Genomic DNA, 21,032 nt, shown 5'->3' with positions numbered 1-21,032 from the left:
TCAGACTTTGTCTTTTTCCAAATTTTGTTACGTTACAGCCTTATTCAAAAATGTATTTTAAAAAAATCCCTTATCTACACACAATAACCCATAATGACAAAGCAAAAACAGGTTTTTTGAAATGTTTGCAAATGTCTATATTTTTTTAAACTAAAATATTATATTTACATAACTATTCAGACCCTTTACTCAGTACTTTGTTGAAGCATCTTTGACAGCGATTACAGCCTTGAGTCTTCTTGGGTATGAGGCTACAAGCTTGGCACATCTGTGTTTGGGGCGTTTCTCCCATTCTTCTCTGCAGATCCTCTCAAGCTGATGGGGAGGGTCACTGCACAACTATTATCAGGTCTCTCCAGAGATATTCGATTGGGTTCAATTCCGGGCTCTGGTTGGGCCACTCAAGGACATTCAGAGACTACTCCAGAAGCCACTCCTGCGTTGTCTTGGTCGTTGTCCTGTTGGAAGGTGAACCTTCGCCCCAGTCTGTGGTCCTGAACGCTCTGGGGAAGGTTTTCATCAAGGATCTCTCTGTACTTTGCTCTGTTCATCCTTCCCTCGATCCTGACTAGTCTCTCAGTCCCTGGCGCTGAAAAACATATCCACAGCATGATGCTGCCACCACCATGCTTCACCGTAGGGATGGTGCCAGGTTTCCTCCAGATGTGACGCTTGGCATTCAGGCCAAAGAGTTCAATCTTGGTTTTATCAGATCAGATAATCTTGTTTCTTATGGTCTGAGTCCTTTAGGTGCTGTCACGCTTTTTACTGAGGAGTGGCTTCCAACTGGCCATTCTACCATAAAGGCCTGATTGGTGGAGTGCTGCAGAGTTGGTTGTCCTTCTGGAAGTTTCTCCCAGCTCCACAGAGGAAATCTGGAGCTCTGTCAGAGTGACCATCGGGCTCTTGGTCACCTCCCTGAGCAAGGCCCTTCTCCCCCGATTGCTCAGTTTTGCCAGGCGGCCAGCTCTAGGAAGAGTCTTGGTGGTTCCAAACTTCTTCCATTTAAGTGTGATGGAGGCCAGTGTGTTCTTGGGGACCTTCAATGCTGCAGACATTTTTTGCTACCCTTCCTGAGATCTGTGCCTCGACACAATCCTGTCTTGGGGCTCAATTTCTTCGACCTCGTGGCTTGGTTTTTGCTCTGTAACGTAGCAAAATGTGGGAAAAGGGAAGGGGTCTGAATACTTTCTGAATGCACTGTACCACGGCTAAGGGCTGTGACCTAAGAACAACAATTAGCCATGGTATATTGGCCATATACCACACCTCCTCAGGCCTTGTTGCTTAATCATAGCAGTCAAAACAAGTTAACTCGACATCCATTGACGGAAAATTATCTGGCGAGTTAAGGGCAAATTATATTTTCTCTTGCAACATATTTTTAATTTTTAACCTCTCAATCATTACTATTTTGATGGAAAACCAAATGTAGCTTCTTAGCCTATGTCGTTAGAAATTACTTAGATTTCCTTCTTAAAATGCTTGACAACCTTATGGATGAAGGGTTCATAAAATAAATGTGGCAGCTCCTCTCTTGCTGCGAAAACAAAATGTTGGGCTAGTTTTCAGGCTTCGTGAGCGGGTTTTGATAGATCATTGAGCTAGAAATTTCAACTGGACTTGGCAACCCTGAGTAGGAGGCATCTTTGAAAGTGAACGTAGCCTATTACAGTTTCGTCTTTGTCGGACCTAAATCTTTGTACTGCCTTGTCTCTAGTCTAGACAAATATGTAGAATTTGAACTGTGACATTTGAGTTATTATTTTTGTCCCTAGTGTTGTGTTATGTGTATTTTGAATGAATAAATATGATGTTTTAGTCAATTGAATCGGTTTACGTGAGACAAAAAGTGCATTTAGTAGCAGAGAGGTTTCCAAACAAGCTCACCTGAAACAGAAAACGTCGGTATTTCTGAATTTCTTCATGGTAAGAGAGGCCTACACGCAAGTAGCAACAAGTCTGTCATTTACATGCATTTCATCTATCGTCAATATTTAACCTTCATCTACAGGTGTGTTTATTTATTTTTTACAACCACAGGTGTGTGCTGTCTGGCACTGGTCAAGTAGCCATTGACTTCAGACTTTGAACTGTGACCCTGAACCTGTACTCCTGAGGTTCTCCAGGATGGTAGGGTGAGGGGCTGACATGATGGAACATGATTGAGGGGCACAATATCAGCTGTCACTTTTCCATTTGGAGAGGGGGTGTCTGGCTGAGGAAGAAGTAGTATCTTAGTGTCTGATGAGGGAGAGGAGGCTTTCTATGTGCCTGAAAGGAGACCCGACCTGGGCAATGGCCTGAGACCCATGTACACGGCGCATGTCACGTGTCCACAGTAATGTTTCCTGTTTGATGATCCTTTCATCATCCATCCTCAATCATTGATATTTAGTGTGTGTTTAGTAGGCATGATGTGAAAAGGGCTCGATCATTGTCCATGTGATGTTCTATGTACAGAGTCCAGCCGCAAAGAACAGAGTCTTACTCCAGCTGCTACTCTGTGGACAGTTGACTGTGAGACCAGAAACAGGAAGTAAGAACAGTCCTCCATGTTTGATCAGTCACAGACAGGATGCAAACTATGTTTAAGTGTGTTTTTATGGTTTAATTATGTACATGTTTATGTGAGTATTTGTTCCTGGGTTTAGTGGGAATATAATGTGGATGTATGTCCATTTGTTTACAAAATGGTCATATCTATGTTTAGGCTCATGCGCCAGTATGTGTAGTAGTTTCATCTCCCACTACCTCTCTAGGTCTCAAAGTTTATTGCAGTGGAACTTCCTCCAAGACCAGAGCTGATCAAAAACCCAGATGAGAAGAGGCACCCTGCCCTGACTGTAGATTTCACCTTCAAGGTAGGCTGATGTACTGTATGTTCAGGCACAAATGTCAATAAGAATTGAGTTGATGAGTTAGATAATTGCTCTTCTTTTCTCTTCATTTTATTTCGTTCTGTGGTTCCCAGGCCACCAGGAAGACACTGGGGAAGGATGATCTGAGGAAGTTTAAGATCCTGCTGTGGAAGCGTTACCCAGAGTTGTTGTTCAGTGCTCCTCCCCAGGGCATGGACATGGTGACTTGGTGGACAGGCTGCTGGAGTATTATGACCTAGAAGTGGCCCTGCAGCTCAAGGACATGGGCCTCAAGCGCCTGGCTGACTTCCCCAGGGACGTTTGCAAAAGAAGTATGCACATCTTTATTTTATTTGATGAATGTAATATACACTGAGCAAAAATATCAACGCAACATGTAAAGTGTTGGTGTCATGTTTCATAAGCTGAAATAAAATATCCCAGAAATGTTCCATACGCAAAAAAAAGCTTATTTCTCTCAGATATTGTACACAAATTGGTTTACATCCCTGTCAGTGAGCATTTTGCCTTTGCCAAGATAATCCATCTACCTGACAAGTGTCGCATATCAAGAAGCTGAATGAACAGCGTGATCATCACACAGGTGCACTTTGTGCTGTGGACCATAAAAGGCACAACATAATGCCACAGATGTCTCAAGTTGAGGGAGCGGTTAATTGGCATGCTGACTGCAGAAATATCCACCAGAGCTGTGGCCAGAGAATTTAATGTTTATTTATCTACCATAAACCGCCTCCAACGTCATTTTAGAGAATTTGTCTGCACGTCCAATCGGCCTCACAACCGCAGACACCTTGTATGGCATCCTGTGGGCGAGCAATTTGTGGTTGTCAACATTCTGAAGTGCCCCATGGTGGCAGTGGGGTTGTGGTATGGGCAGGCATAAGCTACGGACAACGAACACAATTACATTTTATCGGCAATTTGAATGCCCAGAGATACCGTGACGAGATCCTGAAGCCCATTATTGTGCCATTCATCCGCCGCCATCACGTTTGAGCATGATAATGCACGGCCCATGTCATAAGGATCTGTACACCCTTCCTGGAAGCTGAAAATGTCCTAGTTCTTCCATGACCTGCATACTCACCAGACATGTCACCTATTGAGCATGTTTGGGATGCTCTGGGTTGACGTGTACGACAGTGTGTTCCAGTTCCCGCTAATATCCAGCAACTTCGCACAGCCATCGAAGAGGAGAGGGACAACATTCCACAGGCCACAATCAGCAGCCGGATCACCTCTATGCAAAGGAGATGTGTCGTGCTGCATGAGGAACATTTTGGTCACACCAGATACTGACTGGTTTTCTGATCCACGCCTCTACCTTTTTTTTACGGTATCTGTGACCAACAGATGCATGCATATCTGTATTTGAAATGGCCATTGAACAGGAGAAATATACTAGATTGTGCCTTTATTCTCCTTTCCCCCTATTTTCTCTGTGCAGATGAGGTGCATTATGAGCTGAGACGTACTCTGCTGAGGAAGTAGAGCAGTATACACGAGGGCTTTGCCCAGCAGGGAGAGCATAAGGCCTTTGACAGTATCTATAATGATCTCTACATAACAGACGAAGGCAACGCTGGGCCTAATATCCAGCACGATGTCCGAAAGATTGACAAGTTGTCCACCAATCACAAGGAGAAGCTGATCACCTGCAGGCAAATATTTGACCCCAATATGATCTATGAGAAGCATGTCAGGTCTGTAGTCACCAATGGCATCGCCGGGGTGGGGAAGTCTGTGCCTGTGCAGAAGTTCATTATGGACTGGGCTGAGGAGCGGAAGCACAAGCATGTCTACTTCCTGTTCCCACTGCCCTCCCTTCAAAAGAGCTCAACCTCATGCTGGACCTAAAGACCTGCCTTCTGGAGATCATCCACGCCCTCTACCCTGAGACCAAGGTGCTGTCCACATTCGAGTGCGGCGACGGCAAGGTCATGTTCGTCTGTGACGGGCTGGACGGGTATGCACGTCCCCTGGACTTTCACCGCACAGACTTGGTGTGATAGCACCGAGCTGGCCATGATGCATGTGGTGCTGACTAACCTGATCAGGGGCAACCTGCTCCCCTCCTCCTTCTGGATCATCTCCCGCCCACTCACCTCTAGTCTCCTGCCCCCAGAAGCTGTGTACCAAGTGTTGGAGGTGCTTGGCTTCACTGACGAACAGAAGGAGTACTTCAGGAGGAGATTTGAGGACCTGGCGCAGGCTGATACGGTGATCGCCCACCTGATCTCCTGCAGGACCCTCCACATCATGTGCCATCTGCCCATGTTCTGCTGGGTGGTGTGCAGACTATTCCAGCGCACGTTCAGGGAGAAGGGGCCGGATGTAGAGCTGCCCAAGGGGCTGACCCTGATGTACACCCACTTGCTCTTGGTGCACCTGCGTGTGCGTGGAGCCAGGGGCTCGGCCTCTCACACCCCAGAAGAGGAGAGGGACTTTCTGATGAAGCTGGGCAAGCTGGCCTTCACAATGCTCGAGAAGAACCAGGTGGTCATTGGCAAGGCCACCTGGAATGACTGTGGGGTGGAGGTCGCTGAGGCTGTCACTAAGAGTGGCCTGTGCATTGAGTTCCTGATCGAGCAGTTTGTCATGTACCAGGAGAAGGTCCAGACCTTCATCCACCCCACCATCCAGGAATACCCGGCTGCCCTCTATGTGTTCCTCATCTGGAGGTGCACAGGAAAGAACATCCTGGAGCAGCCGCTGAAAAGCATGTTCTCACTCATGTTCAAGAACCCCAGTCTGCAGTGCCATAGAGAGGAGCCTGCAGAGCCCCGATGGAAACCTGGACGTCTACCTGCGCTTCCTCTTGAGCATAGCCCTGAATGCCAATCAGAGCTGCTGCAACGCTTCCTACCCAATAAGAGCAAGTGCTCATCAGTCTCTGAGGACAGCCTCCATCATCAAAAAGAAGAACCATCACCCTGACAGAACGCCAACCTGCAGTGCTGTCTAAAATTGCTAGGGGTTGGTGCTGAAGCTCACAGCCACAGCCGCTCTAACTTTGTGAATAACCACTGACTGGTAAAACTCTGATGACAGTATTTATAAAGACAAAGAGTGTTGTTAGGTTAAGGGAATTGGGGAAGAAACATATGGATACTTCAGGGTTGCTTTGTAACAAAAAAGTAATAACTGTGGAAAAGTGCAAATCTGTAATGTGAAAAGCAGCCACAAGGTGGCAGTAGCAGTACACTATACTACTAAGAGAGGAAGTGAGGTCACTGGGCTACAGTGAGGGGTTATCAAAATAAGAGTCAAAGGGACGTATGAAACCAATTAAGCCATTGAAAATGTATATTTATAGGCCATTACACATGTATCGACTATACACAAAATATAACATTGTCATTATGATGCTTTACATAAATAGTGAGCTAATGTAAACACACTTATCAATGATTGGGATGTGTTTACAAGGTTTACACAAATGACATGGTGCAATCTTATTTGCAATGGCTGCCTACTTCCATGACATGTACGGTGTTGCTTTGTCATGATAAAACAAAACCTAATCCATTTCTAACAGAGATGTGAAAGAATAACAGTAGATGAAGAGAAGTTCCCTTGAACTAAATTGTCTTTAACCTAGGTTACAGTTGTGAGAGTCAGTTCATTAAATAAGTGTGTCACAATTTTAATGTATTCTTTTTCATCCATCTTTTCTTAGTCGTCAGTTTTTTTTTTTATCCTCTAGATTATTGCATTATAATCCATACTTGACTATTGCCACAATATACAGCAATAGAAGGGATTGTTGTCAATAAGTGTTCATTGTCTTTTTCACTTAACTATGGATGATACATGAGTGGACTAAGTTCATCCGTCTTCTCATTTCTTGCTGGTGTGTTTTGCTGTGATCCTTTTTCCTGTGTCTTTTCTCATTGTTCTCTCCTCGGTTTTGGGAGTGGGTGAAGGAGGGGGAAATAGAGCCTTGTGATTGGCTAGTGTGAAAGTCCTTTGGTCAAGCCCAGCTGGGCTATTTATCACACAGGTAAAGGTGGACCTGAAGTCCTCTGCAGTCACGTTCTTAAACACCAGACTCCTCTGGATCACCCTGCCGTCCTCCGAAACTGACCTGAAACCAACACATTTATAACACTTAGCCAACACTCCTTCCACATATTATATAGTACAAGAGCTGAACAGAACACTTTGCCTACTCTACGCGTGTAAGAGTCATGGTTTGGCATAGGTTTCAAAGCTTCCAATAATGTCTGCATGTGATGCAAACCCCAGTACTTACTCTTCTGTTTCTGATACTCTGCCATCAGTGGAGGCTACATCTGGGAATGTGCCGTTGACCAGCCAGTAGACAAGGGCAAATTCATCAGGAAGGCCTGGGTCTGCTTTACATTCAATAACCAACCGCTTTCCTGTGTATGACAAGCACATCCTGTTTGACAAAAACTGGTCCTTATCTACACCAGAATATAATTATCAGACCATACACCCAGAACCCAAGTTCTAAATCTCGGTGGTAAAGACTAGGGGTTCTGTGATTATAAACACTTCAGAGTATCCATGGCCATGATTGATTTTACCATTTTAATAAAAACTGTGAGATAGCAGAATTCCTTACCTAGAACTGCTCCTATTCTGGACCTTATGGGCTGGATAATTCTGGGAGATGGCACCTGTGTGTTATCTAGACAATAACAATTGATGTTAGAGACATTATGAAATGTTGAAAAATCCTGTAGGCAGGCAGATAGACACACACACACACCTGTAGAGACCTCTGAGGGCAGGACCCAGAAAAATCCCATGAAAGCTGTAGTGAAGAGATAGAGCACACCCTAAGCCTTTGCGTAACAGGCACACAGACACAGAAATGTAGATACACATGCAGCAGAAAGTAATCATATACCCATAGTCAACATACATCAGTGAAGGTGTGTGTGAGAATGTTAGATCGCTTACCTGTGAGAGAAATTGTTAACTTCATACTGGGCTTCTGTCTGACTGCTGTGAGATGGTCAACAAATGCTGGTTCTAACAACACTACCTCATGTACTTACTATATATACACAATCACTTCCTCAACCACCCACCCTAAATAAACATGAACTCTGACACACACACACAGGGAATTCCCTGTGCGCAAGTTATTATGCTCATTTATGGCAGACTGAATGGGGTGGCTTTTGACACAATCAAGTCATGTTCATCATGAGTCCTAAATCATAAGCATACTATGAAGTGTGATTCATTTAACACATGAACATGAATCATTTAACAAATGTGAAATACTGGGGTTGAATACAGACAAATATTTTTTTAACATGCTGTATTTTCTCACAGAACTGACAACACAATATTTCAGTGGGCGACCCCCAATCCTGATCCAGTGGTTTCAGTCAGGTAAGTTTCTTTCCCAGAAATAGACATACAGGAAGGTATATACAAAATCCCCCAGGTCATGGGCTATTCTAGTAAATCGGGTCTAAATTAAGTAAATGTCTAAACCTGATCTTGACTGTGTCACGTTTATTAACAGAACAAAAACATGACAAGAAAGTAAACCCAACCAAAATGATCAAATGTTATTCACCTTCTTGCAAACACTGTCTTTTACAGTATCTGTTCCTGGAGAGCCATCTGGGCTGAATACAGACAGGAGAGGCCATCTGAGGGAGGCGTGAGGAGGGTATATTGGAGAAAGCAGTGCCCTTCTTAAAAATATGACTGTAGGAGGATAGGATACACTGTCTGAGACTAGTGCTCCTGAGGAACCAGAAACTCTCCCCCAAGCAGCCACATTCAACCAGGACCTTCACTAACAAAAGGCGCAGATTTGACACACAAAACGACTGTCACTCTACAATGCTCCACTCATTCATCTGAGCAGTGTTAACTACTCATTGCCATAGAATCCAACAAATATCAACAAGAAAAGTTAAGACAAATTATTTTGGGAAAAAGCATCTCCATGAAAAAACCATTTTACTAAGCTAAGAAATGTACACTGCATTTGGTTTAGTTGCGACTGACTAAACAAAAATGAAACCGACATCTAAACCCAGATTACTTGTAAAATTCAAATAAATCTTAAATACAGATACTATGTGCCTATAAATCTATACAAATAGTACAGGTATAGACACAGTTTATAATAGATGTTCGTAGAGTCCATGGTGAGGCCTCCAAGTCTCCCTCAGTCAGACCAGTGCAGTATCTTCTCCATACGGCTTGTGTGTCCCTCTCCTCCACTTTCCCAGATCACTCTAGGCCCAGGATATAGTTGATGCCTTGCACAAGTCCAATGATTACGGGTTGCCAAGCAACAAGGTAGCGGAGCCAGTCCAGCAGTTGTCCATACATGACATGTGGCTTCTCCCAGCTTCATATTATGGGTCAAGGAGATATAAACAAGTGACGATCCCACCCCCAAACCAAACCACATATCCAGTCTGTAATAATATATTGTGATATCTTTCAGGACCTTAATAGAATCAGGCTTGATAGTGGAGAATGGACAATAACATCTTCCAATAACTATATCCTACCCTTTTTAAAACCATAGGAAAAATCTCTTCGCCCTAGGGTGTTTTAATTAAAAGTGTGTGAAATTAAATATGTATGCTATGTTGTCAAGAAAGGATTTGGGAGGTGTATTGCGTGTTTCCCTTGGTAACACGACGTGTCACCTCTAAAGCAGAAGAGGCAGCAGCTACTAAATGTTGACAGTTTCTACAGCCGCTAACAGGAACTGGGTTAAATAACTCAATGTGTCTCCATGGAGACAAAGCCACATCTGTCCCATAAAGCCACCCTTCCCATAATGTCCTGTTCCAGTTTGTGTTTACATGTAAATGTAGGTTAAAGTTCCCATGAACAACAACAGCGTAAACTTCCCAAAACTGCAGCAATTATAAGCAACACAACCTATTCCCATCATGGTCAAGCAGAGTGAAACTAACAACCTCTGTACTGTGACCCTCTGTACTGTGTGACCCCCTGTCGTGCTAACCAACAGAAACAATGAGTCACAATGACTGAGACAAATTGCAACATGAAAGCAAAAGATAGAGACATACACAATATGATAGAGAAACATATTAGACATCAAACCCTCATGAGAGCAGAAGAGCAAAGGATACGGGTTACTGAACATTCTCTTCAGGTCCACCTTCTCTTTACAGTACGGGCATGTCTGCTTCTTTCCCACGATGCACCATCCTCGTATGCAGAACTCATGGAATCTGAGGCAGAGAGAGTTAAGGAGCCAGGTATAAGGTGGAGGTGTGGTGTATTCAACCCTAAAACAAAACATGAGAATAACTGCAAAATATGGCCAAATATGACTTTAGGTCATATCTGGTCAAATGCTGTAGGCATAGCTCACTGCTTGGTAAAATACAGAATACTGGACGTTTTTTTCCTACTATCCTGTGGCACACTGTAATAACCATATCAGTAAGCTCAGACCAGTAAGCTATTAAAATATGACTACATCAATGTGAACATAGAAACCACAAATGCCATAAAACGTGACAATTCACCTCATGGAAGACTATTACAGGGAATCATTACAGGAGACGACATAGGGCACCATTATTTATAGAAACAGGAAGTGTGATGGGCACATGGTACAGTGTTACTGATGTTCAACAGTCACATCACATGCGCATGTTTGTTCAGTCAATTTCCCTTTGGCTTTTGTGTTCGTACACCACGTTTTCCATGACAGATTGACAGTTACAGCTTTTATGCAACAGACAAACCAGTTCTACCACAACATCACGCTCCAACATGCATATTTATCTAGAGACTATTTCTTAGATGATAAAGGATACACATGGTTGCAGGATAGTCTGTAGGTGTTCTCGATGATTCCCTCCTCGCTGACGTCAACCAGAATGGGCTGGCCACACACAGCGCAGATACTGTCAGAGAGGTGCTTGGTGGGCATTCCAGACGCACTGTAGTACTAGAGAAGACAGGGACAGACAGAGATACAATGTAATGTTGCTGGACAGATTCACAGCCTTTACAACAAATAATGTTAAACAACTATCAACTTGATAGGCCCTGGACACTTACCCCCACTGTCGATGCCATGACGTCTGCACACATTTCAGCAAAGTCCCTACCCAGGACACCATAGTACAGACCATAGAACAGCAAGGACACACCAAAATCCATTGCGTCCTCTGGCTTTATTCTGAAAATAAACAGCAATATCAACACTATTAACATGATTAAAACGTTACAACTTCTCAAATAAAGCTCTGGCGCCACTTCTATAAATCAAAACGTATTTAAAAGATTCTGAGATAAAATGACTAACAACACAAGGATGATCCTTGTTAACCACGAGTATTGTCCATAAATACACAATTGTTCCAAGAAGTAACTAGAACTTACCTAAATATCAAGTTGATGCCAAACAGTGTAAACATGACGACAGAGTAGCCCACTATCCCTGTGGCATAGCTGATCTTGTAGAGGAGGAGGAACCATTTGTAGACCAGCCTGTCCACAGACACAAGTGAACATTCAGACATATTTCAGCTAACCGAGGTGAATGTGAAGAGACATAGATCCGTTCTCTGACTAAAGTAGCACTTACTGCAAGACAGGTTGGGTTTGAGGCTTTGACCTCTTACCATGACCGTTTAATCATGCATCACCTAGGCATTCTGTATATTATGAGGTATCCAGACCTGCCAACTTTTTAGAGTGCTAGACGCAATTGGCAAATTGGAGCTTAAACTCACACGCATAGCCCTCGCCGAATTGGGGTTCTCTTTCCCCTAACGTTTTTCTTAGCACATGCCCCCAAGTTTAGTCTCTAAAGTAGAGGAACGCTTGTCACCTCTCAAACAGGGCCAATCACTAGGGCCAGCTCACAAGTATTGGCTTTTTAAACACGGTTCCTAATCAACACTAGAAGCAAAATAATTTGAAAACATAAAAACTAAAACAAACGAGCGCAATGACACAGACCGCAAACTGGCTACACAAAGCTTAAGTAGGCTAGAGCCAAGAGGATCTGAACACTGTTCACTAGAAGAGTCTGCCGTTTCAGCCTATGTAAAGGTGCCTATTGTATACATCATTTCAGATTTTAGAAATGGATCAAATCTCAAATCTAGTGGAAAGGTATTTTAGAAGCATTGCCTCTATAGCTAATACCAAACACTCATTCATTCTTCATCTTCTAAACTCCAGACTCCATTTCATGTCGAGATGTTTAGATTTATTTTGGATTATACTTTTACTTTTTTAACTTGATACTTTTTTGCTTACAGTTACAGTCTATCAGGTTGCGTGATCCTCGTAAAATACAACGAACGGGACGCAGAATTAAATGTATATCACACTCGCTCAAATGCGACCAGTTATTTTCCGTATTTATATTACATTTTTTTGTGATTAGTGTTTACCTTTCCACAACACAGAGTCAAAAATGGATTTGTCCATGTGTTTACGTACAGCTGACAGTCGGCAAACTCAGCATCACAACAAACAGGAGGAGGGGCAGACACGGGGTATCTACGTCAAATAATGTATTCATCTCCATGTCCGTTGACACAAACTCCGTACATGTCTGTGTTGCAGCTCGGGAATCAGGATCCATGTTAGATTTACTCAGTGGATTTTAAAACATTTAAAAAAATAAGGCCCTATTCATTTCTGCATACTTTTAACTCGGACCTTGTACATGGACAGAGAATTGCGTAGTTGGTACGCAAAATGCGTGCATGTTGGCAGGTCAAATGAGTGTGTGTAGACACTACTTGGCCTTGTGTATGGGGCCTTACCTAGGCGTAGTGCACTCCAGTGGCTTACGTGTGGCCCGGTAGGTAACGTATGCAGTGACCACAGAGAAGATGAACCACGTGACAAGGAACCTCCACCAGTGAAGCTTGGTGGTGAAGTACAGAGGAACCACCCACATCTGGAACAGAGTCACCAGCTAGAAGAGAACACACATTTTAAAGTACAGACGCACACAGACACTTATAGTTCAATTTGAGGCTGAATAACCCAGAGAACCAGACTGTGTAGAGTTGAAGAAGCTGGTCTGTGGACGTTTTGTCTGTACAGTACGTGAACTGTGATTTGGATTATTTGCCTGCAGGTATTTGCAGGACATGCTGTGAGCTTCCTCTTCTGCACGCAAGTCAGCGTGTGTTTATGTGTCTGAGTGAGCATGACTGTGCATGACTGTGCAGTGTGTGGGAGAGATTGTCTGTGTGTCTTACATTGTAGGACTTGGGGTGCCTCTGTTTCCATTGCACAAGGACCAGCTGGGCGATGACCAGGGTGACAATGAGGATCAGCACCATCTCAGCGTGCATGGCCTCATGACCCTTGTGTTTTGCATGCATCCTGGCATGCTCCAACCTATGAACACACACACACACACATACTACAATCAACCTAGTGCTCAGGCCTGGGTATCCCATATGATCATTCACTAAGTATCTGGATAGATTCTTATAATAGTTACATTCATTCTAGTTTCCATTGGTAGGGAACATTGATAAACTAAGGGCTCTACAGTGCATCAAAAATCCTGACTGCATCAAAACAAGATAATGTTGAACCTGACTTAACTTTTGTGACGAACAGTTGAAGTCGGAAGTTTACATACACTTAGGTTGGAGTCATTAAAACTTGTTTTTCAACCACTCCACACATTTCTTGTTAACAAACTATAGTTTTGGAAAGTTGGTCAGGACATCTTTGTGCATGACAAGTAATTTTTCCAATTGTTTACAGACATATTATTTCACTTATAACTCACTGTATCACAATTCCAGTGGGTCAAAAGTTTACATACACTTAGTTGACTGTGCCTTTAAAAAATACTGAAAATTACATCATGGCTTTAGAAGCTTTTGATAGGCTAATTGACATAATTTGAGTCAATTGGAAGTGTACCTGTGGATGTATTTCAAGGCCTACCTTCAAACGTTGTGCCTTTTTGCTTGACATAATGGGAAAAGCAAAAGAAATCAGCCAAGACCTAAGAAAAAAAATGTGTCGACCTCCACAAGTTTGGTTCCTCCTTGCGAGAATTGTCCAAATGCCTGAAGGTACCACATTCATCTGTACAAACAATAGTACGCGAGTATAAACACCATGGAATCACGCATCCGTCATACCGCTCAGGAAGGAGACGTGTTCTGTCTCCTAGAGATTAACGTACTTTGGTGCGAAATGTGCAAACCAATCCCAGAACAACACAAAAGGACCTGGTGTAGATTCAAGAGGAAACAGGTACAAAAGTATCTATATCCACAGTAAAACGAGTCCTATATCGACATAACCTGAAAGGTCACTCAGCAAGGAAGAAGCCACTGCTCCAAAACCGCCATAAAAAAGCCAGACTACGGTTTGCAACTGCACATGGGGACAAAGATCGTACTTTTTGGAGAAATGTCCTCTGGTCTGATGAAACAAAAATAGAACTGTTTGGCAATAATGACCATCGTTATGTTTGGAGGAAAAAGGGGGAGGCTTGCAAGCCAAAGAACACCATCCCAACCATGAAGCACGGGGGTGGCAGCATAATGTTGTGGGGGTGCTTTGCTGCAGGAGGGACTGGTGCACTTCACAAAATAGATGGCATCAAGAGGAAATAAAATTGTGGATATATTGAAGTAACATCTCAAGACATCAATCAGGAAGTTAAAGCTTGATCGCAATTGGGTCTTCCAAATAGACAATGACCCCCAGTATACTTCAAAAGTTGTGGCAAAATAGCTTAAGGACAACAAAGTCACTGTATTGGAGTGGCCATCACAAACCCCTGACTTCAATCCTATAGAACATTTGTGATTTCAGAACTGAAAAAGCGTGTGCGAGAAAGGAGGCCAACAAACCTGACTCAGTTACACCAGCTCTGTCAGGAGGAATGGGCCAAAATTCACCCAACTTATTGTGGGAAGCTTGTGGAAGGCTACCCGAAACATTTGACCCAAGTTAAACAATTTAAAGGCAATGCTACCAAATACTAATTGAGTGTATGTAAACTTCTGACCCACTGGGAATGTGATGAAAGAAATAAAAGCTGAAATAAATCATTCTCTCTACTATTATTCTGACATTTCACATTCTTAAAATTAAGTGGTGATCCTAACTGACCTAAGACAGGGAATTTTTACTAGGATTAAATGACAGGAATTGTGAAAAACTGAGTTTAAATGTATTTGGCTAAGGTGTATGTAAACTTCCGACTTCAACTGTAAATCTAATTTGCAGTCAGAATGAATAATTGGGAAGAGACTGACCTCCACTTCTCCTCCGGTGACAGATGGGACAAATCGACCTAAAGTGAAAACAAACCAAACAGACATTCACAATTATTCCAAATGCTTCTAAATCAATTAGTTAGAAATCTACATGCAAATACAGTCACATAGAACCTCTGAATTAAACAATATATCTACAAACTACAATTATTGCATCAAAAATAGTAATTTTAAATCAGTCTGTATTCTGATCATGTGGGTTGAGAGGCTGTTGGTAGTGGACAGACATGTGAATACTAAAAGGGATGAACACTGCTGGCCAACAAAGAGCATAGGCACGGTTTCTATCCATTATAGCTAAATGGTGAGAACACTAACTAGCCTTTGGTCCAAAACAGTTTTTAGAGAGCTCAGGCTACCAGGACAGAAGATGGATTATGCGTCAACTAGATGACCTTTGACTCTGTCTGCCACATCAGCTATTACATGGCGTGACATCTAATGAGTACTAGCTACTGCTACATCATTGATGCTATTGCAATAGGAAACGGGTTGTCAAGCAAAGGCAGCAATTTGGGGGCAGCTAAACCAGAATTATCAATTTAGTTAGCTATCTGTGGCTACTTATATAGCAACCTAGCTAAATAGTTAGCTAACGTTAGCTATCAGCTACCACGTACAAGACAAGGGCGTGATGATGATGGCCCTTGAAGTTGTACGTTTGTTTTAGCTGACTGCACTATAATATTACTTGGTTTCCTAATGCACTCAATAGAGAAATGCACTCAATGACATCCTACCTGTCTAGCTAAAAGGGAAGAGAACTGGGAAGTTAACTAGCAAAGCTAACATCTTGTGACGTTCACTAGCCGGTGCAAGAGGCAGGTCTAGTCCATATTGGCTGCAACGCAATGTGAGCACTTTACAATTCACGCTGTTCGTTGTTTTCGGATTCTACAACGGTAACACATGTACCCTAACCTGATTTGGTTCATCGTGATGTCCGAGTCCATGATCGTGTTCTACACCATCAACCTCCACCTCAAACACCCCCGCCATCTTCGGGAGTGCTGTCAATTCCGAACGGATGCCATTTCCGGTTTGGAAAACACGAGGGCCAATCAAAACACTGCACGCGAGTTCTTTTCCGTTTGTAAACAGGTTAGACAAAGATTTTTTATAACTAACCCAAGACTAATGAATAATTGTGAGAATAAGCGAGAATTGAGATGGGCAGAGCCAAGCACGAGCTAGTCATATCCTATTGTCGTTTTCTAGCATTTGTTTGCATATGTCCGTTAGGGAACGCCTACTCTGAGAAGCGCGTGTGTGGAATAATCCGTGGTGTATTTAACATCCCTGGTCATCCCTATTGACACTGATCTGGTGGACTCACTAAACACAAATGCTTTGTTCGTAAATGATGTCTGAGTGTGACCCTGGCTATCCATAACTTTTAAAAACAAGACAGTTGTGCCGTCTGGTTTGCTTAATATAAGGATTGTTTTAATTATTTGTACTTTTACTTTTGATACTTAAGTATATTTTAGCACCTACATTTACTTTTGATACTTAAGTATATTTAAAACCAAATAGTTTTAGACTTTTACTAAAGGAGTATTTTAGTGGTTTACTTTTACTTGAGTCATTTTCTATTTAAGTATTTTTACTTTTACTCAAGTATGAGTTTTGGGTACTTTTTCCACCACTGTGAATAACTCAATTCGCCCTTGCACTCCTTGTAAAAATGGCAATTTTTAGAAACTGTTAAAGTCTACAAAATGCAGTCCATTCTGTTACATATTCTAGTTTTGGAAACAGAAAACTGCATGGAGATCGATGAAAAATTTGCAAAATGTCGGCAAAAATCTATCTGCTTCATCTTCTTCAACTGCCGGCCACTGGGCTTCAGCTCATCACCATATTACCATATTTGGAAGTGAGTGGAACACCAACCGGATGCTTCACATGTATACATCTGGTGAAATATTGTTATTTTATTTATATTTTGGAGAAAAACCACACAAGAAGCATACAAACAGGCAATGATAACATACACTAGGGGGTACAACAAAGGACAGATTATACAAAGACCTTAAAAAATACACACATATTGATTGTTTTAAAAGCTTATTATAAGAATGTAGAATAGTCTTAATGTACTGCTCAAATTCCTCATAGAAAACATGGAAGAGTGTTTTTTTATTAGTGAATTTACATTTATGAATATGACATTTTGCCATCAGCACAAATACATTTGAGGTAAAATTGTTTTTCGTTATCCTTACTATAGCTAAGGAAACCAAGCAGCGCATTCTCCCATAAAAAAACAAAAGTCATCAAGAATATTAACAGTGATAAAACTATGAATATCTTTCCATAATTTCTTTACATGTAGACAATGCCAAAATAAATGCAAAACTGTTCTATCTGTGGTATAGATGGGTTAGCTGACGTTATCACGAAACGATGCGCGCGCTTCCGTGGGGCAGAAGTCAGCGTGTTGTTGTGATTCTGGATAGCCAGATTGCTAGCAAGAATGTCAAGAATGTGCCATGTTGGGAATCGTAAGTGGCTGGTTTAAACTCGTTTCATCATGTTCTTCATCCCCGTCTAGTTTGACTGATTTCATGTCAATTGCTAATATGGCTAACTAGCGAGCCAACAACTGTAAGGATGTATTTCAGAGACAACAAGTACTCATTATGCAAATTATTTATGTTTTCAATAAACATTGGAGACGAAATATAGCTTACTCACCAGATAATTTTCCATCAATGGATGTCGATTTAACTTGTTTGACTGCTGAATAAGCACTAAGGCACGAGTGGATATTGTATATGGCCAATATACTACGGCTAACGGCTGTTCTTAAGCATGACGCAAAGCGGAGTCCGTTAGCTGTGGTATATTGGCCATATACCACACCTCCTCGTGCCTATTGCTTAAATAAATCCCCTTTGCGCATGTGCATAACTATAGATAAATCCGACAGGAGAGTTTGGGTCATGAAAGTTTGACAGAGGATCTCAAAATCTCTGAGCAAGAAACACTTGGACAAACTTTAAAAAAAAACAATGTTAGGCTGTTTTCTGGCAATTATGCCGTCATTATGTGCCAGATATTAAGACTACAAACAGTTATAAAATTGCCCATTTCCCGACTTGTCATTTCAATAGGCATAGGCAGGCTACAGACTAAAATCTGGGTTTCTGATTGTAATTCAACTTTGCCATGGTTTGCTTAGATAGATGCAGGTAGCTTAGAGCCTCTTAAAGGCCTACTGTACATCTTCAGATAGTCTACAGTAGCCTAGGCAAAATGTATGTAAGATGAAACTGAATGATTTAGCAGCTTGCTTAGTTCAAATTAACAGATTAATTTATTCAACATGAAAAGTTTGGCGATTTCGAGGTAAAAAGTGCTTATGTTTCCCAATAGCCTGCTGGAATAGACTACTGAGGATGGGGTCGTAATTTTAATCACTGAATTAAAAATTAATTTGTACAGTGAGGGAAAAAAGTATTTGATCCCCTGCTGATTTTGTATGTTTGCCCACTGACAAAGAAATGATCAGTCTATAATTTTAATGGTAGGTTTATTTGAACAGTGAGAGACAGAATAACAACAACAAAATCCAGAAAACCACATGTCAAAAATGTTATAAATTGATTTGCATTTTAATGAGGGAAATAAGTATTTGACCACCTCTCAATCAGAAAATTTCTGGCTCCCAGGTGTCTTTTATACAGGTAACGAGCTGAGATTAGGAGCACACTCTTAAAAGGGAGTGCTCCTAATCTCAGTTTGTTACCTGTATAAAAGACACCTGTCCACAGAAGCAATCAATCAATCAGATTCCAAACTCTCCACCATGGCCAAGACCAAAGAGCTCTCCAAGGATGTCAGGGACAAGATTGTAGACCTATACAAGGCTGGAATGGGCTACAAGACCATCGCCAAGCAGCTTGGTGGGAAGGTGACAACAGTTGGTGCGATTATTCGCAAATGGAAGACACACAAAATAACTGTCAATCTCTCTCGGCCTGGGGCTCCATGCAAGATCTCACCTCATGGAGTTGCAAGGATCATGAGAACGGTGAGGAATCAGCCCAAAACTACACGGGAGGATCTTGTCAATGATCTCAAGGCAGCTGGGACCATAGTCACCAAGAAAACAATTGGTAACACACTACGTCGTGAAGGACTGAAATCCTGCAGCGCCTGCCTGCAATGTCCCACTGCCCAAGAAAACACATATACATGCCCGTATGAAGTTTGCCAATGAACATCTGAATGATTCAGAGGACAACTGGGTGAAAGTGTTGTGGTCAGATGAGACCAAAATGGAGTTCTTTGGCATCAACTCAACTCGCCGTGTTTGGAGGAGGAGGAATGCGGTCTATGACCCCAAGAACACCATCACCACCATCAAACATGGAGGTGGAAACATTATGCTTTGGGGGTGTTTTTCTGCTAAAGGGACAGGACAACTTCACCGCATCAAAGGGACGATGGACGGGGCCAAGTACCGTCAAATCTTGGGTGAGAACCTCCTTCCCTCAGCCAGGGCATTGAACATGTGTCATGGATGGGTATTCCAACATGACAATGACCCAAAACACACGGCCAAGGCAACAAAGGAGTGGTTCAAGAAGAAGCACATTAAAGTCTTGGAGTGGCCTAGCTAGTCTCCAGACCTTAATCCCATAGAAAATCTGTGGAGGGAGCTGAAGGTTAGAGTTGCCAAACGTCAGCCTCGAAACCTTAATGACTTGGAGAAGATCTGCAAAGAGGAGTGGGACAAAATCCCTCCTGAGATGTGTGCAAACCTGCTGGCCAACTACGAGAAATGTCTGACCTATGTGATTGCCAACAAGGGTTTTGCCACCAAGTACTAAGTCATGTTTTGCAGAGGGGTCAAATACTTATTTCCCTCATTAAAATGCAAATCAATTTAACATTTTTGACATTTTCTGGATTTTGTTGTTTTTCTGTCTCACTGTTCAAATCAATCTACCATTAAAATTATAGAGTGATCACTTCTTTGTCAGTGGGCAAACGTACAAAATCAGCAGGGGATCAAATACTTTTCCCTCACTGTATATGTACTGAATATGCTTGTCAACAACAGCCCGTGTTTATTTATTTTTGTTTACCTAAATCTGACTGACTTACCGTCAATCTAGTACGTTCTAACAACTGATCGGCAATTGCGACAGAGCTCTCATAACTTCCAATTGAATTAACTAAACATGGCCATTAACAGCCCGCCTCCTTGCCTGATAGTCAACAGCAGCAGGTCACAGTGAAATATATAATTTTTTAAAGAGAAATGCCATGGTGGCCACAGTGAAATTTACTGTAGAAGTAGGCCAAAAACCCACAACCCATGACCAACACATTTTCACCCACGACATCAATTTCAAAGTAACCCAATTTCCAGGAAAACCGCAAACATGGCAGCCCTGTTTTTGCCCCATAGTTGTACAGGCCTCAGTTTTGTTGCTAAACAACCAACCCGAAGACTGTGGTATGTATTTGTTTTCAGGTGGAGGGAAAACTGTACAAGTATGAAACTGTTCAGCTAAAGGTGTCTGACATTTTAGATAGACAGCTAATTCATTTGACCTGGCCAAAGTGAAAATTAAACATCTTGTTTCATTCACTTCACAGGTAAATTCTTGAATTTAACTGTCAACTAGCCAGCAAATCCAACCCGCTTGTTTACAGCTGCACTAGGGTCGGACAGGCTTCCTGTTTAGATTAAGACACACCCATTATCCTAACTGTTAGACCAAGAAGATTGAACGACTGGTATCCTGTGCAAATTAACCTGCTCAAATCTTCTCTGTCGAGGAAGGGGGCAAAATCGGGGATTATGCCAAAAAAGGAGAAAGTGGGGGACAATAAGCAAGAACACACCCCT

The 21,032-nt window shown here is 42.2% G+C and overlaps 1 protein-coding gene across 2 annotated transcripts; it reads right to left on the bottom strand.

Annotated features, from left to right (window-relative positions):
- Positions 1 to 6,571: 6,571 nt before the first annotated feature.
- Positions 6,572 to 16,238, bottom strand: LOC110537380 (RING finger protein 121). Of its 2 annotated transcripts, XM_021623382.2 has the most exons (13): positions 16,085 to 16,238; positions 15,143 to 15,180; positions 13,109 to 13,250; positions 12,665 to 12,819; positions 11,265 to 11,372; positions 10,941 to 11,061; positions 10,694 to 10,827; positions 9,998 to 10,099; positions 7,818 to 9,237; positions 7,624 to 7,668; positions 7,477 to 7,542; positions 7,141 to 7,270; positions 6,572 to 6,972 (listed from the first exon to the last, which is right to left on the bottom strand). In XM_021623382.2, the coding sequence occupies exons 1-9, from the start codon at positions 16,160 to 16,162 to the stop codon at positions 9,117 to 9,119; spliced, it is 999 nt and encodes a 332-aa protein (XP_021479057.1). In that variant the 5' UTR covers positions 16,163 to 16,238; the 3' UTR covers positions 6,572 to 6,972; positions 7,141 to 7,270; positions 7,477 to 7,542; positions 7,624 to 7,668; positions 7,818 to 9,116. The 2 variants fall into 2 exon arrangements, with proteins under 2 accessions (XP_021479057.1, XP_021479058.1); XM_021623383.2 differs by lacking the exon at positions 7,624 to 7,668.
- Between the last annotated feature and the right edge of the window lie 4,794 nt (positions 16,239 to 21,032).

This window comes from Oncorhynchus mykiss, chromosome 12 (genome assembly GCF_013265735.2).
Source record: "Oncorhynchus mykiss isolate Arlee chromosome 12, USDA_OmykA_1.1, whole genome shotgun sequence".
Taxonomy (NCBI): domain Eukaryota; kingdom Metazoa; phylum Chordata; class Actinopteri; order Salmoniformes; family Salmonidae; genus Oncorhynchus; species Oncorhynchus mykiss.
Note: the sequence above shows the minus strand (reverse complement) of the source record. Positions and strands in the feature narration are given on the sequence as shown.

Excerpts from the sequence above, each read along its gene's own strand:
- LOC110537380 (XM_021623382.2), bottom strand. The coding sequence starts at position 16,162 with ATGGCGGGGGTGTTTGAGGTGGAGGTTGATGGTGTAGAACACGATCAT. Across the intron at positions 12,820-13,108 it reads GGCACCCCAAGTCCTACAAT|CTGGTGACTCTGTTCCAGAT; the intron begins GTAAGACACACA and ends GTTCTCTTCTAG. Across the intron at positions 9,238-9,997 it reads AAGAGAATGTTCAGTAACCC|CTGGGAGAAGCCACATGTCA; the intron begins GTATCCTTTGCT and ends CATAATATGAAG.